Source organism: Simochromis diagramma, unplaced genomic scaffold (genome assembly GCF_900408965.1).
Source record: "Simochromis diagramma unplaced genomic scaffold, fSimDia1.1 OVJJ01000387.1, whole genome shotgun sequence".
Taxonomy (NCBI): domain Eukaryota; kingdom Metazoa; phylum Chordata; class Actinopteri; order Cichliformes; family Cichlidae; genus Simochromis; species Simochromis diagramma.
Window position 1 is genome coordinate 1,109,748 of NW_024387152.1, and position 14,882 is coordinate 1,124,629.

Consider the following 14,882-nt stretch of genomic DNA (forward strand, 5'->3'; position numbering starts at 1 on the left):
AGTTCATAGATGAACTCTTGTAGATCATTCTCTCCACTAGTAAAGACTAGTGATTTTTATCCTTAAGCTGTAAGGCTCAGAGTAAAATGCAACTGTAACAGAAATTCAGTCAGGTAATAAATATAACCATTATATGTCATTAAAAACCTTTGTCTTTATGGGACTTTTGTTTGCATGAAAGCTTTCGCTTTTGATTCATTCGATACGTTTTTCTGAGGATACATCTCTACTTGGACTTGTCGTAACAGAACTTTTAAATGTCATCTTGCTGCAACTCCAACTTTCTTTCACCCCCTACAGCACGAAACACACCCCTTTTGTGGAAAAGCCACATTTACATTATTGGGAGTAGGGAAAGGCTCTTCACTTACTGATGAAATACAGATGGCGTCTCCATGGAGTGCATGCCTGTTGTTCGTGCACGTACAAGCGCATGCATGTTCGCATATAAAAAGTATCAGCTCAGTGCCTTTGTTGCTAAATTGAAGCCAAAAGGAACAAGAGACAAACCATCGAATGTGTTGGATGTTACTCAGCTGCCTTCGAGGAAACTCGTTCTGTCATTCGTAACAGCTTCTGGTTGTCTTGCTCTAATGGCTGAATGGAGCTGGGTGGCCTACACAGTACTGGAAGTGCTTATTGCTGCAGCATGTTGCTTTGGTAACGTGTTGGTGATGTGTGCTGTGTGTTTCGGTATCCGGGATTCCCTTCGGGAACCAACATTCTGCTTCCTCGTGTCCTTGGCAGTGGCTGACTTCCTTGTGGGTGTGGCCGCTGTGCCCCTTGCAGTATTATTGGATGGCTGGGTGAGTCTAATCCCTGAGTTGTGCCTGCTTCTCAGCTGTGTTGTGCTGGTGTTGACGCAGGCATCTGTGCTGTCACTGCTAGCAATTGCTGTGGACCGATACCTGCGGTTGCACACACCACTCAGGTGAGGTGAGCTCTGGGTCTCCTGTTTTGTAAGTGAACACTGTGATATTTTCAGGTTTTCCCTTTTATTGTGCTTTATCCCTCTTTCAGATACAAAGCCTTGGCCACACAAAGGCACACATGGATCGGCGTGTCTGTTTGCTGGATGCTTTCATGTCTCCTTGGCTTCACTCCTCTATTCGGCTGGCACAATTACTCCTCCCCAGCATCTGATTCTACCAACACATCTTCCACTTCTTTCATCCGTCCGCCGTGCACTTTCCTCTCAGTTATCTCCCTCCCTTTCATGGTCTACTTCAACTTTCTCGGATGTGTCATGGCACCCCTGCTGGTCATGACCCTCCTCTACACTCGAATCTTTTGGAGCCTACAGGGACGTCTAAAGGACAGCTGCCCTCAGACCCAGGCCTCTCTGCTCAGGGAGAAGAGGCTGGCCTGCTCCCTGGCTCTCGTCCTCATCTTGTTTGCTGGCTGCTGGATTCCTCTCCACCTGATGAACTGTCTGCTGTTGTTTCAAGGCCCTCAGGCTGTCACACAGGGAACGCTCTATACAGGCAGGTGACAGTACTTTTTCTAGCCCCTACGCAGTTTGCAGCTGGTTGTTAAATATTCGAGAGCATGTGACTCATTAACACCACTTGCTGTGAAATGTAACACTAGCCAATCCAAATGTTCCAGGTATTCTCCTGTCTCACGCCAACTCAGCAGTCAACCCTGTGATCTATGCCTGTCGCATTCCAAAGATCCAGCAGGCCTACGGTCAATTATGGAGGCGCTTCCTTGCGTGGTTAAACTGTTGCCATCGGGAAAAAGCAGGTTCGCAGATCATTAACATGCAGCTGAGCCATTAACATACACATCTGGATAAAGATGGAAGACCAGTCTCCAATAAAGGGCCTTTTGGACTTTGTCAGGAAGTTTCTATCTGCTCATAGAGTCTGTGTTCAACCATCATGTAAAGCTTTATTAAAGCGAATCACATAGACTGGGGAAAGACCCAGTTGAGTGTAATTTCCATTTATGGATATTTGTGCAAACTTTATTCTACAGATAGCAATTTCCTGTGTCTCCACTAGAGGGCGGCACACACTAACAAACGGCACAGCTCCTGTTCGACGACAATCACAACTGCAGTGTGTGACAAATAATTTCAAGTTGCCATTCACTGATTTTTGGACAACTTATTTAAGACAAATGTGACTTTATTAAAATGTACATCTTTTAAAAGCACATAAGTTAACACTTCCAGTCAATTCAACACTAATCATGCTTCCTCCTCCTTTTTTATTATATCTGGCAATAAACGTCATACTTGAGCCATGAGCATGTGTTGTATGTTCCTCAGTGTGCAGTGAGCTCCTCAGGGAAGGCAATAGACTGTATAGTTATCACCTGAGCAGGGTGCAGTCCCACCCACCAAACTATACAACCTACTACCTCACCCTGTCAGAGCCCAAGTCAAACACACCCCAGGTTCACCTTTCTAAAAATGTTGGGCCTATTTACCTGCTCGGCGTGAAAACAAGAATAAGACTGCTGAAAGCTCGTGTTTTTGCTTGGAGACGGCAGTCGGCGAGCGGCTGACTCGGCTGTCTCTTGGGAAAGACAGTAGATTGTATAGTTATTTAAAAAAGAGGTCACACAACCCCACAACTATTCAATCTACTACCTCAGCTCCAAGGACAGCATCCACGTTGCTTCAACATCGAAGATCCGCAAAGGTATCCTTCCTGCAACGGCACAAAGAAAGAAAGCGCTCAATAATATTAACTAACTCACTGAAATCATCTGGTTATTCAACTTTTATTCTCGTGTACTTTTAAAAGTTACATTTTTCACAATATCTTCGAGCGAGGTGTTGAAATTCAACCTCTGCAAAAAGGAGCCTCGTTGCATTTTTGCTTTTGTTCTCCGTGTCTGTTTTATTTGGTTTAAAATAGGTACGGCTCAAAGTCACGAGTGAAAGTGCTCACGCCAACAAGTCTTCAACTGCCAAGATTTGGAGAAACATTTATCGCTTCTAAACAAAAGAAGATCCTCACGATCGACCCCGTTTTTCTGTAACGTCTTTAAGAAACACGTTCCGTTAAAATAAATCAGAGACAAATCATTTCAACGGTGAGTGGACGACGGAAAGTGAGAGCACTAATGTGTGAAAGCCCAACAAACAACTCACTGGCTTCCTGAGACTCTGGCATGTGATCGAAAGAGAGAAAAAAAGCGAGCTGCTCGATTCTGTGCCAGGAATCCTCCGTTTTCGCCAAAAACTGAGCTCATTGCAGCGGCTATCCCTGTGCAGGCTGGCTGCTGCTCCTCAGACGGAGGTACACACACAGATGCCTGCAAATATGGCTTCCACCAGCTGCCTCTCATTGAATACAAAGCTGGGATTCTGCCCCCCAAAACACAACAACGAAACACAAAATGGCGTCTTGCACATCGGCCATTTTAGGTCTGCTTTAAAACACTGTAAGGGTCTACCTTTTAGGTTTTTCGTGAGCTTGCTGCATCGTGATGAAGAAAGCACAGCTGTTCTATCGGGAGTGATGGAGAGTTAGTCCTGTGCCAACACTAAGGCGAAGCCAAAAGAGCCAGACGACACTCTATCACGGAGCGAGAGGGAAACTCTAACTTTACTTATCAGGCAGCTGGACGAAGCCACGACCGCGTGCAGCATGTTTCTGTCCGTGTAATGTTTCAGTAGCACCCTCACAGAGCGGGCAGGCATTTTGCTCTGTTAAAGTTTGATTCATTTGGGAAGTCGTTGCTTCTCCTTCAGCCATTACCAGTTAAACTATTGCTAAACATGAGACAAAGATTAGCTCCGTGCACATCAGGTTGACATGCCAGTAACTGCGGGGTTAATGAGTGGCAGACAAACGCCAGACCGGGGCCTCAGACTAACAGAGATGAGGTTAGAAGGTACACCGCCTGCATAAATTAGCATACAGCCACAACCCCTGAGACTTGGTCCAGACCAGCCTATAGTTAGCATGCAGTAGACCCTGCTAGACTGACTACAGAAGACCAGACAGGCAGAATGGGTGGGGGTGCGCTGGCGTGACGCCCGACTCTGTCACCACGCCAGTGACAGATCTATGGGCTCTGCTTAGTCGCCAAGAAACGTCCCCCGACTGCAGCCGCGTTCGGAGGACGAGGCTGATACGACGCAGTGCTCTCGGAGAAATGGGTCAAGTTAACGAAGATTTAACAAGACATCCGAGTAGGAAAACATGCACACAATAAATGCTGGTGGGGAGTTCTGTGCTTTCTGGGTTAATTGCGCAAAACTGGAGTCGACTCGGTCAGTCACGTGCAGGCCGCTGGGCGCTGTCGTCTGCGGGCGCAGATATTTTCTGTGGCGCTTACAGCAGGTACGTATGTCCCGGCTGGCCCGATAACTTTTTCTTGAAAATAAACGCAGCTCTCGTCTGCGGGGCAGCTGGAGGAACTTGGAGAAATCTGGCCTTCTGAGCTAATCCCATCTGCCCATCAGACAGACTGTGCATCTGTCACAGCAGAATCACGGCTGAATGTTTGTAAATTCACAGCGGCGGTTTCAGTGTAAGCCAAGAAACGTGGGCCTTGTCCACTCGTACCCTCTGATAACACGACTCTGCTGTGACCAACCAGGATGTGTTTTTCTGGAGGCGATTTCCTGCTTCGGCCTTGTCATCCTTCTCTGGGTGACAGTCACACGTGTATTTTGAGGTTTCCAAAAGCCTCTGACAGTTTGAGCTCTTTGGCATCACTTTTCTCTATAAAGCCCACAGAATAAAATTTCAACATCAAGTCTTTTTATACCAGTTACTAAACTGGGAGGCCTTTTTAAGAAACACTTTGCCTTCATTATGTTTTTAGAAAGAAGCCAAAGTGGACTTCTGTGGACCGCAGACTAAAATCAGAATGGCTGGTTTAATGTTTTAATGGACATATTGACCACGGCGTGCCCACTCATTTTGTCCTTTCTTCTTTCTTTCTAAACATGTCGGTGTCAAACAAAGAGCAAACGCCATTAAAACGGCGAGCAAAGGGAACCAGGTTTTACAAACTTCACGTCTCCACATTAAAACAAACAGAAACCCACGTGAAAAAAAGGATTAAGAATATAATGGAAACCAGCCTTAGCTCCTCTCCTCCACTGACGGGAGGATTCAGACTTTGTCCCCCACCGGGCGATTTATTCCTCGTCCGATGCAAACAACGTAAACACGCGGGTTAATTATCGAATCTCAGAACACTCGCAGCGTACCCAGTTGCCAACAAAAGTCCTCAAAATTGGAGCAGATTATCACAGGAAGCAGAGGCAGGAAAACACCTATTGGCTCGCCCGGTCCCTCGGTCCGCGAGACAGAATGAATGTTTGGCACAGACACAACGGACGGGGCACCAGACGATTGGTACAGGTTCTTGTGTGTTTCTCTCTCTTTCGCTCTCTGAGCTTTGTGCCAAGAATGGACAGAGTCTGTGTGCCAGGCAGAATTTCAATAAGGGGAGTAAGGAGGTGGAGGTGGTGGTTAAAGAGGGGGAGGAGCGGTGGCGTTGATGGAGGAAGTAAGCCACAATAGATGGCAGAGTGAAGAATTCCCCGACTGACTGCTTGTCTAACTCACGTCCATTCTTACTGATCCTCTTAAAAGCACCATGGTGACTTTATCACACAAGCTTTCATCCTCCCACTCTCTCAGGAACGCTGTATTCCTGCATTAGAGGACGAAGGAGCACTGAGCCTCTACCATCCCGCTTGGCATGGTGCCCGCTCTGATGTTCTGTATATCCTCATTAGCTAGGCACAACACACAGCTCATGCTCGCATGTATGCGGAGATATGCTGCCATATGTGTGTACTAACACAACCGTACACTGGTACAGACAACACAGCACAGTTGCTCAAACTGTGGGCATTAAAGGAGCTCAGTTGATCTTGATTAGATGAATGGTAATTAAATAAAAAGGCTTCCAGGCTTTTGCGATCAGTGTTTTGGTTTTGTGCAGTAGATGGCTGCACAGACAAATGTTGAACTGACATGAGTCAGCCTGAGAGCTGGATAAACATGCTGGACAGTTTGTTTGAGGAAAAGATATATGACCCAGATACGCCAAGAGCATATGGGAGTCACTGTGCTGACTATCAGCTTCCAACAACAACCTGACCCATAGATACACATATAGACAAGGAGCTATGGCTGACAGGCCAAACAGCCAATCTGCAGGCTTGGGCTGTGTGGACAGTCCTCCAAGTAGTCGAATGACTAGTGTGTGTCTCTAAAATCTCCGAATGAAGAAAGGTCGCTTTCCTCCTCTCCATCTACTTTCTCTGTCCTCTCATCTCCACTTGTCTATGCTTTTGCTAATGTGCTAATGAGATGTGTGGTTACCATGGTTTCAAATGTTTCTGATAGCTCAGAATCCTGGCCTCGCATGTCGCTACACGCCCACATGTTAGAGCATTTACAAATGCCACACGGTGCAGACTGTACACAAGCATGCACGTATACAGCATATAATCACAAACACTTGGAAAGGTATGCCATTTCAAAGCCAGTGCATGTGTGCGTGTGTGCATGTGCACAAATATGCACATGCACACAAAGAGAATGCGTGCAAAAGTGCAAAGCAGTGTATGTCAGGACGAAACAGCTGCAGCTTCCTGCATGAGAAGAGAAACTTCCTGTTGCTTCGCTCCAAACCGCGGTCGGTCAGCCAAGATATCAACCAATCAGCTATGTCGAGGCTGAATGAAGGAAGTAAGCCTGACTGCCTCTAGGAGAAAAACTCAGAAGCATTATGAGGCAACACGATAAGTTCATCTGAGGATACGAGAGGGGCGGGGAAAGAGCACTCCCACTCCTACCTCTCTTTCTATCTCTGTAACTTTTGATCTCTATATTTTTTCAAGCCCTTTTTCCTCTTAACGTTTGTCTTTCTTTAGTACCACATTTTGATATGCAAAAAATCCAAAAAACAAACAAACAAAAAACTAGTTTACTTTTGTTATGCAGCCATTTGCCACTTTATGCGAAAGATAAGCATTCAGAAAAAATAGAGACATGACTGAGTAGCATAGCCGCTAATTGTGAGGGGTATGATGAAAAGGTCTGATGGTGTTCACTGTTTACACGTGGCATGAAGGCGCCATTTTAACACCAACTCCTATTTAGATGCAATATGCAGCTCTGGCATAAAGTTGTCCAGTTAGGTTCCTAATTACATGTACAGTAAGCAGATATTTCAATGTAATATCTGACCAACTAAATTTGGTTAAATTATTGAAACGGCTCTTGGTCAATATGCACATTCGCTTGTCTAATTCAAGTGCAGTGTTCTGGTCTCTGACATACAGCTGTAATCAAAATTACCCTTATATACGACAGTTTTACATGTTGCCTAAATACACACCAGTCACACAAATGCTACCGCTCATCTTTAAATTTCTTCTTCTCATGTGGCGCGTCAAAAAAAACAAAACAAAACAACAACAACAAAACCAAATAAAACAAAACATTCGTCTCACTACTGAAAAAACCTTTTTCTTTACAGCATCGTCAGTTTCATTTCTGCCCAATGCTTCCTCTGAAATGTAAAGTATATAAAGATGTTAATGACGCAGTGTTGTAGCAGCTACCTTTTGGCAAACAGACACAACTCTAGACTGAAAAAGCATAAAACTGGATACACAACGGCACCAGCAAACATGTTTCTGTGAAACTTCTGCCATATATCAGACTTTTTACAGTGGCTAGAAACAAAGGAAGTAAATATTGTCCTTATATTACCTCTATCGCCATGGCCCCGGATGATAAGAGATTTGTGCCTCACTCGTCCCATAACAGCTCTTCAACACTGGTTAGCACCTATACTTACACTAACCTGAAGCTTACAACCATTCTCAAGCCACACAACCCTCTGAGGTCAGTGAGTAACCAAGAAGGCCTGTCGTCCCTCCTACCAGTCTCCAAAGAGACACCTGTTCAATACAGAAAACCACAGAAAATACTGTTGACCCCCCGTCAGAGCCTGCTGTCCTGCGGCAAAGAGGGGTTCGGGTTAAGACAGAAAGAGATAGAGACACCAGGGGAAAGAAGACTGTCAGCAGGGAGTCGCAGTGTCCCTCTGAGCTCTAGAAAAGTTTCTCCTGTTATGTACATTGAGCCAAAATGGCGCCGAGGAGAGTGCGGCGTGGCAACCGATAACAACAGACAACGTTTAGGAGAAAGACCACGATAAAGGACAGAGAACAGGGCGAGAGGAACTCGGGGAGACAGACTGCAGGGAAAAGGTGTCACAGGATTAAAAAAAGGAAAATACCTGAAGCCTGTAGTGAGCGGCGGGCTGGGCCGGACGACTGACGGAGAAGAGGGCCGTGATGGCGGGAAGAAGGGAAAAGAGAGGAGTAGAGCACACCCTCTGAGAGCTACACCCCCTTCCCACAATCCCCTCCTACTGGCGTGAGTGCGTCTGTCCGTACACGAGGTGACAGAGGGACGTCTGCTCACACACAGCCACTGTAACACACACGCGAAAAGAAAATACATACACACACAAACGACAATATCAAACACACCAACAGCAAAGAGGTCCAAAACAGACCAGCAGTAGACTTGCATTACTGTCAGTGGCGTATAACCAAAACAGAGTCAAACACGAGAAGACGCCAACAACAGAGGAGTTAAGAACACAGACATACACATAATCAAATCACCAGCCTTTGGATCACCCTCTGCTCTGCCCTGTGCTGTGTTTGCTTCGGTCTGCCAGCCCACTTTGGCACCGCTGCCAAGAGGGAAGGAGAGAGAAAGGAGGGGAGGACGGGAGGAGGTGGGGGGTGCAGAGACACAGAAAGAGGAAGGGAGTGACATGCTGTAGCGAGAGAAGGAACAGAAAGAGGAGGAGTCCGAGAAAAGAGTTAAGACTGAGAGTGTGCCACAGAAAGACAAGGAAACAAAGTACGAGAAGAAACGTCAACTGTCGTGAGCCGACGCGGCGACACAAAACAGTCCGGTATCGGCTAACGTACACCTTTATTATCCAATATCCAAAACGCACCTCTGTCCACATACCCCACTCATACTATCCTGCAGCAACAGACAGATGGCGAGAGAGACAAGCAGATCCCGACACTTCTGCCATATTGTTGCATCTCACCATGTTCATACAGTCAATAGATTTTTTTTAAAGAAGCTCAAACTGGCTTGAGATTTCTTATATACGCTGTTGGACTTTTGTTTTTCAAGTTCTCTCACCAGAAAAAGGATTCCTGGCAGACTTCCTGTCTTTTTTGACATCTCTGTTCTGCCCGTTTTTCTTTGCGTCTCCCCTCAATTCGTCCTCTCTCCCTCCATTGGGGATAATATCAGCCCTCGTGAGAGGGAGGGCTTTGAGAGAGTTCAGCTAAATGAATCAATGAGCAGGGAGGGTGGATACTTTCCCCCCCTGCCTTTGGCATCCTTCCCAGGTTTCCCTTTGCTTTCTCACCCGAGCATGATAGTTGAACACCAATGCAGATCTTGGATCAGCGAGCTGTCGCCTCTAGATGACCTCAATCATTAGGAGAGAAAACATAAATCCATCTGCTCATTAATGGCCGACCTTCTCTGTAGCCAGCTTGCGGGCCAATCATTGGTGCTGAAGCGGGTATCCCAAGCCGAGCCAACCAATCAGCACTCACCTCCGAGCTGATGTCATTTTGAAAATACTGAGTGTAACTCTAAAAAAACCCAGGAACACTCTTCTACCATTCGATTCAAGCAACCAATTACAGACAAAAAGCAAAGCTTGTTTCGAGTGAAACGCCTAATTCGTTGTCGCAGCTGCTGTAATAATAGCGGCGGAGTCCTCTGACTGGCCAAACAGATACCAACACACACATTACCAGAGGCTTCTCTCAGTCTTCAAACACCAACTGCGGACACAAAGCAGACCACAATAGCCCAGCTTCTCTGCTTGAACACCACAAGTCTTTTCTCAAAGACAGGACAATGGACGCACACACACATACACACACGTTCATACTGTACACACGCACGCACACACACACGTGGTGTGAAGAATCCGGTTCTTCTATGGAGGCTCAGATTCAGGCAGCAGGTTGGACAGCCCCTCAACCCTGACGTCACGTCTCCTTTGTTGTTTATGAATTTATTTCTCTCCTCAGCTGAACTCTCTGAACTCAAAGTCCCCACACCCCTCCATTACTTCCCTCCCGCCCTGTCCTCAAGCCCTACATTTACCCCCTGCCAACAAAGGCGGGCAAATACAGTATGGCTTTAACAAGGAAGAAGAAAAGAAAAGGAGAGACGGGCAGAAGGCAGACACAGAGACGCGAGACAGAAAGATCGAGAGAAAGGAGCTCAGATGTCTTTCTCACTTTTTCTTTTCCTCCTTTTCTTCTTCGATCGCTCTCCGTGTGTCTTCCTGCTTGGCTTGTAAAAGTTTCAGCTGCGAGGCGGGCCGGCCTCTTTTGGCAGCCCTCCAACTCTCGACTCTCCTGTCCCCCTGCAAGAGAGAAAAGGAAGGGAGGACAAATATAGTCACAGCTAGACGGCACTGTAAAGTTGTAGATACAGATGCACTCTAAATGCACAGCAGGTTTTTCTTACACACACTTCACACTAATCCCTAAAGGAAGAAAGCACTGTGGGGCATTTTGCCAACATTTGCCACCAGTTTTCAGTAAAGCATAATCCAGCGGATAATAAGTAAACTACGTGCTAATCACTGTGTGAGCCGCCGTGTGTATTTTCAAAAGGCACATTGTGATGTTTGCCTGCCTTTAACTGGCTCTGCCAGCTGAATTTGATAACTGTGTGTTTTGGTGTTCACACCCAGTTCACACAAGGACGCGCCGCCCGTTTTATTTCTCCTGGTATCAATAACCTGAGCAACTTGGGTGCTTGCATGCACAGTTATATTTACTGTAGCACACAAAAACCTCTACCTGCCAAATATTTGCATTAATTCAAAACACAACCTGTGTAAATGGGCCCTGTTTCAAAGTCTAGGCAGACACACACACAAGACTGACAAGTTACACTGTTACTGATTTACTCACCTTGGTTTTCGTGCAAGATCACACACAGCGATACTTCTAATGCTGATGTATTTACTCATAAACTGTATCCTAATCAATTAAAAAATGAACTTATATTGTGCTTTACTACTTACTATATACTTTATAACAGGTCAGGCTTATTTACAGGTTAGGTATCTTCTCTTAAAATAGGTTAAAAAAATTAAAATAGATATTTATTCATTTTTTCTGATCTACATAAGAAAATACAAAATCATATTTATATTTCGACATTTAACAAATAGGGTTAACTTAAGTAAAACATGTTATATATAGCTGCTCAAAAAAACATAAATCATAAATCAACATGAAGAGTAGATTTAAGAGGCCTTAGCCTCAGAATTATTACATTCCCTCTTCTATTATGTGTAAGGATAAAATTAGCGTACTGATTATGAAATGTGAAATACTGTAAATGTTTATTGAATGCTGGTCTACAGTCCGTGACCTTAGCGCAACATTGAGTCACCTTCAGCTAACTTATCTCTAAAAACTAAATGTAGCTTCTCCAGTAGCTCCTTATTAAACTAGATGTTGAAGAGCATTTTAAACACAGAAAATTTTAAACAAAATAAATAAATAAATAAAAAACGCCAAAATAAAAGTTCACGTTTCCTAAAATGACAGATAAAGTTTGCGCTCACCTGCGGGAGACTCTAGAGGAGAGAAACAGAGGCTAGCCCCACTAGCTTGTAGCCTGACTGTAACTTATATAGGGATGAAAGGGGTCGCCAAAGGGGCTGGACATGTGGGCCAATATAAGCAGGTGTAACCCAGCAGTTAAAATAGGAAATAGTAAATAAAAAACGCAAGCGTGAGGTTAATTTGTATAAAAGAGCATCTCAACAAACATGAGCAGCTCACTGACTGTGGTCAAAGTACCGTTTTTTGTACTTTGTTCAATGGAGATTGATGTGGCGCTCCATCTAGTGGTAAAACGGAGTAAATGCATACACTCTTTGGCTGAAGATGTATCATTTTGGACCACTTAATTTTCTGATTTTTATTTTTCTTACAGGACGATATTGCATGTTTTAGCTTAGATAAACAGAACTGTATATTTCATTAATAGTGTTAATAGTAACGGTGTGTGGGGGAGGGATTTCTAAAGGTCCGTTCCTATGCGGCACACAATGGCTTTAGAAGGCGAGTAAAAGTTAGTATGAGGAATAATACATGTAAAACTTACCAAGACTTGCTTGGTTAGATTAGCTTGCATAGTTTCCAGGGTAGATGCATTCAAAATTGCATTGTGCATTTCCTCCCATTCAAGAAAGTTTCCATTATCAAGTGTTTCCTACAATCCGGAATAATCTAGCCTCCAGCACTCTGAGTGTGGATGAGTATTGAAGGATAAGAGAGAGAGAGGCTTACTCAAGATAATTTAATTAAAAACATGCAACACAAAAACAATGACAAAAAATGAAATAATAAAATGAATGAAAATGAAACATAAATAATTTAGTCATTGCATTAGGTTAGTAATGTCAAAGCCCAAGGGAAGAAACTACTGGTGGCATGCTACTTGTGTGCAGCTTGTCAAATGGCAGCAAGGCAAACAGGTTGCGACTGGCTATTTCGCCTACTTGCAGTAACAGAATAGAAAATATAATCTTTTAAAAAATGGAGAACCTCTTCAAAGTTCATAATAGCTATCCCTTTTGTTTTGAATTTTATACCTCCACCTTTCTGCTCAGTCACTCTGAAGTGTTTCTAAAAGCTCAGTGAAAAATGAAATACCTGATCTCCACTTCAGCCGGAGTCCTCACTGGGAAAGGATAGCACTTTATAAAGGCAGGCTGAGATGCAGACATGTTTGCACATGTCAAAATTAAACCAACCCTAACAACCCCCCTAACTAACCCTAACCCAGCCAATGTTTTAAAAAAGAATCTTACTGCTGCTGTGTAGTTTTCTCTCTGATGTCTATCACCAAGCATCAAATGTTTCTCAGTCACTGTGACTTGCACAAATCATCCAGATCGGTTTTGAATTCTTAGATTTTTACCATCAGATTTCTGGTAATGCCATTCTTCCTAATTCATCTACAACTAAAAGATCAAGCATATCCATGCGTTTCCTAAAATCAGAGGGCTAATTAAAAACAAAACAAACCCACAATTTGCCACTTATTTCTTTGGTCAATGCAACTGACAGCTGTCATGCTGTCCTTTTAAAATACCCATGACTAAGGTGCTACTGCCCTCCAGTGGCCACATGAAAGGACAACCCCAGACCAAAATGCTGTCAGGGGGTTAAAAGTTCTCTTGTCCCTACTGGCCCTGCGCTTCTTCTTGTTCACCGTTCCTGGGAGTTTTGTTATGCTCAGCCTTTCCTTTTCTTATGTGACATTTGAGCCATACATTTTAGCATTAAAGAATCCAACCAGATACAGACAGGGCAGGTAGGTAGGTCTTAGGGGGGCACAGTTGGGGGTCCTGCCCCAGAAATATCTTCATTTCCTGCCTTCTCCTGGGTTTTTGCAAACCCATTTGTCCTGCCTCTGTTTTTCTCTAATCTAAGAAAAGCACAAAACACTGACACCAGGTGGCAGTTTAGTATATAATAAATATACTGCATTGGTGCCCCCAGGCACAAAAACCTTAAGAAATGCACAAAACAAGGTGAGCCAATAGTTTCCTTAGGCCAAGGCACCTCATTAGTTATCAAAATGAATACCAAGCAGCACGAAGCAGCATGCGTCTTCCAATTGTATATTGCGATTCAATTAAAATAGCCCATGTCACTTGTTATACGAGTCCCCTCAGTGATCCTAAGGCAGATGCCCATTTGGACCTGGTTGCTAATTCAGTCTTAGTATCTATGTACATTACTTTGCATCTTTTCATCATTCTGACTAAGTAACAACACAGTGGTAAACCGTTTCCTCAAAACAAAAGGGCAACAATGTTGAACCTCTTGGCCAGCTGAACCCTGGGTTTCCTTCAAAGACATTTTTGTTGTTGCACCGATGGTTTGTTGATTATTCTGAACAAACCATAGGTGCAGATTTAGCTGCCATGCTCTGTCTCTCTGTACTGGCCATGTGATTGACTGCTGACCTTGTCGGGGTGCCCACACTGTCTTTTCTCCAATGTCAGGTGGGGCACAGTCTAGCCCCCCCCCCCCCCCCCCCCCCCCCTCTGATAACAAGTTAGCAAAAGAAATGATATTTTTCCCCGCCTACCACTCTCAGGGCCCTGAAACATCTTGGCTTAGGGCCTGTTAAAGCTTCACTGCTGGGTATATAGTACCACAACTACAGAACACGGATAGACAGACAGAACTGTAATTAATGATATTCAAAAGTTAAAGCAAACGTGCAAATAATGCGTGTTCTCATATTCAGAATGAATCCTGAATGGAGCTTTATATATTAACAGTAGTATTTCTCCTGCAGTAACCAAAGTATGAGGTCCGTGTAGACAGGAGGTGCATTATCCAGGGACCTAACCATCCACCCCGATGGCACGCGATATGTAGTGATTTTTCCTAGACAAAAAAGTGGCATTACGACTACCACCTTCCTCATATCTCCCAGCTATCCCACCAGGAGTCTGATGTCCGGGGAGGAGTTTGCCTTGGGACCCACAAAACTTTTGCGTGTGTGCGTTTCGACGCCACGCCTCTGCCTCCGTGCGTTTTCCTCCGCGCGTTGATTTCATACCAAACTCATACTTTGCATTCCGCCTTTTTCTGTCAAACGCAGCTGTTTTGCCCTGGAAATACTCCCGAATCACGAGGCTACTTTTCTACAGAAAAAAGGGGCACACAACAAAAAGCGTGTGCCTGTAGGAGCGGGGCAGGAGAGCCGTTGTGAGGTGAGTGTGCTCTCATATAGTTCTTTGTTGTGTGTAGCAACTTTTCATGCTGCAGCAGCTGC

At 44.6% G+C, this 14,882-nt stretch overlaps 1 protein-coding gene and 1 long non-coding RNA gene across 2 annotated transcripts; one reads left to right on the forward strand and one right to left on the reverse strand.

Moving 5' to 3' along the window:
- Positions 1–370: 370 nt before the first annotated feature.
- On the forward strand, positions 371–2,253 carry LOC120744007 (adenosine receptor A3-like). Its single transcript, XM_040048118.1, has 3 exons — positions 371–931; positions 1,021–1,484; positions 1,609–2,253. The coding sequence occupies exons 1-3, from the start codon at positions 396–398 to the stop codon at positions 1,779–1,781; spliced, it is 1,173 nt and encodes a 390-aa protein (XP_039904052.1). The 5' UTR covers positions 371–395; the 3' UTR covers positions 1,782–2,253.
- On the reverse strand, positions 1,505–10,291 carry LOC120744027. The gene is made up of 2 exons (XR_005698284.1): positions 8,618–10,291; positions 1,505–8,435 (listed from the first exon to the last, which is right to left on the reverse strand). It is a non-coding gene; the product is annotated as an uncharacterized LOC120744027 (long non-coding RNA).
- Between the last annotated feature and the right edge of the window lie 4,591 nt (positions 10,292–14,882).

What these genes read in the sequence shown, in the direction of transcription:
- LOC120744007 (XM_040048118.1), top strand. Translation starts at nt 396, where the DNA reads ATGGAGTGCATGCCTGTTGTTCGTGCACGTACAAGCGCATGCATGTTC. An exon ending in CGGTTGCACACACCACTCAG is followed by an intron (nt 932 to 1,020) that starts GTGAGGTGAGCT and finishes TCCCTCTTTCAG; the next exon opens with ATACAAAGCCTTGGCCACAC. An exon ending in ACAGGGAACGCTCTATACAG is followed by an intron (nt 1,485 to 1,608) that starts GCAGGTGACAGT and finishes CAAATGTTCCAG; the next exon opens with GTATTCTCCTGTCTCACGCC.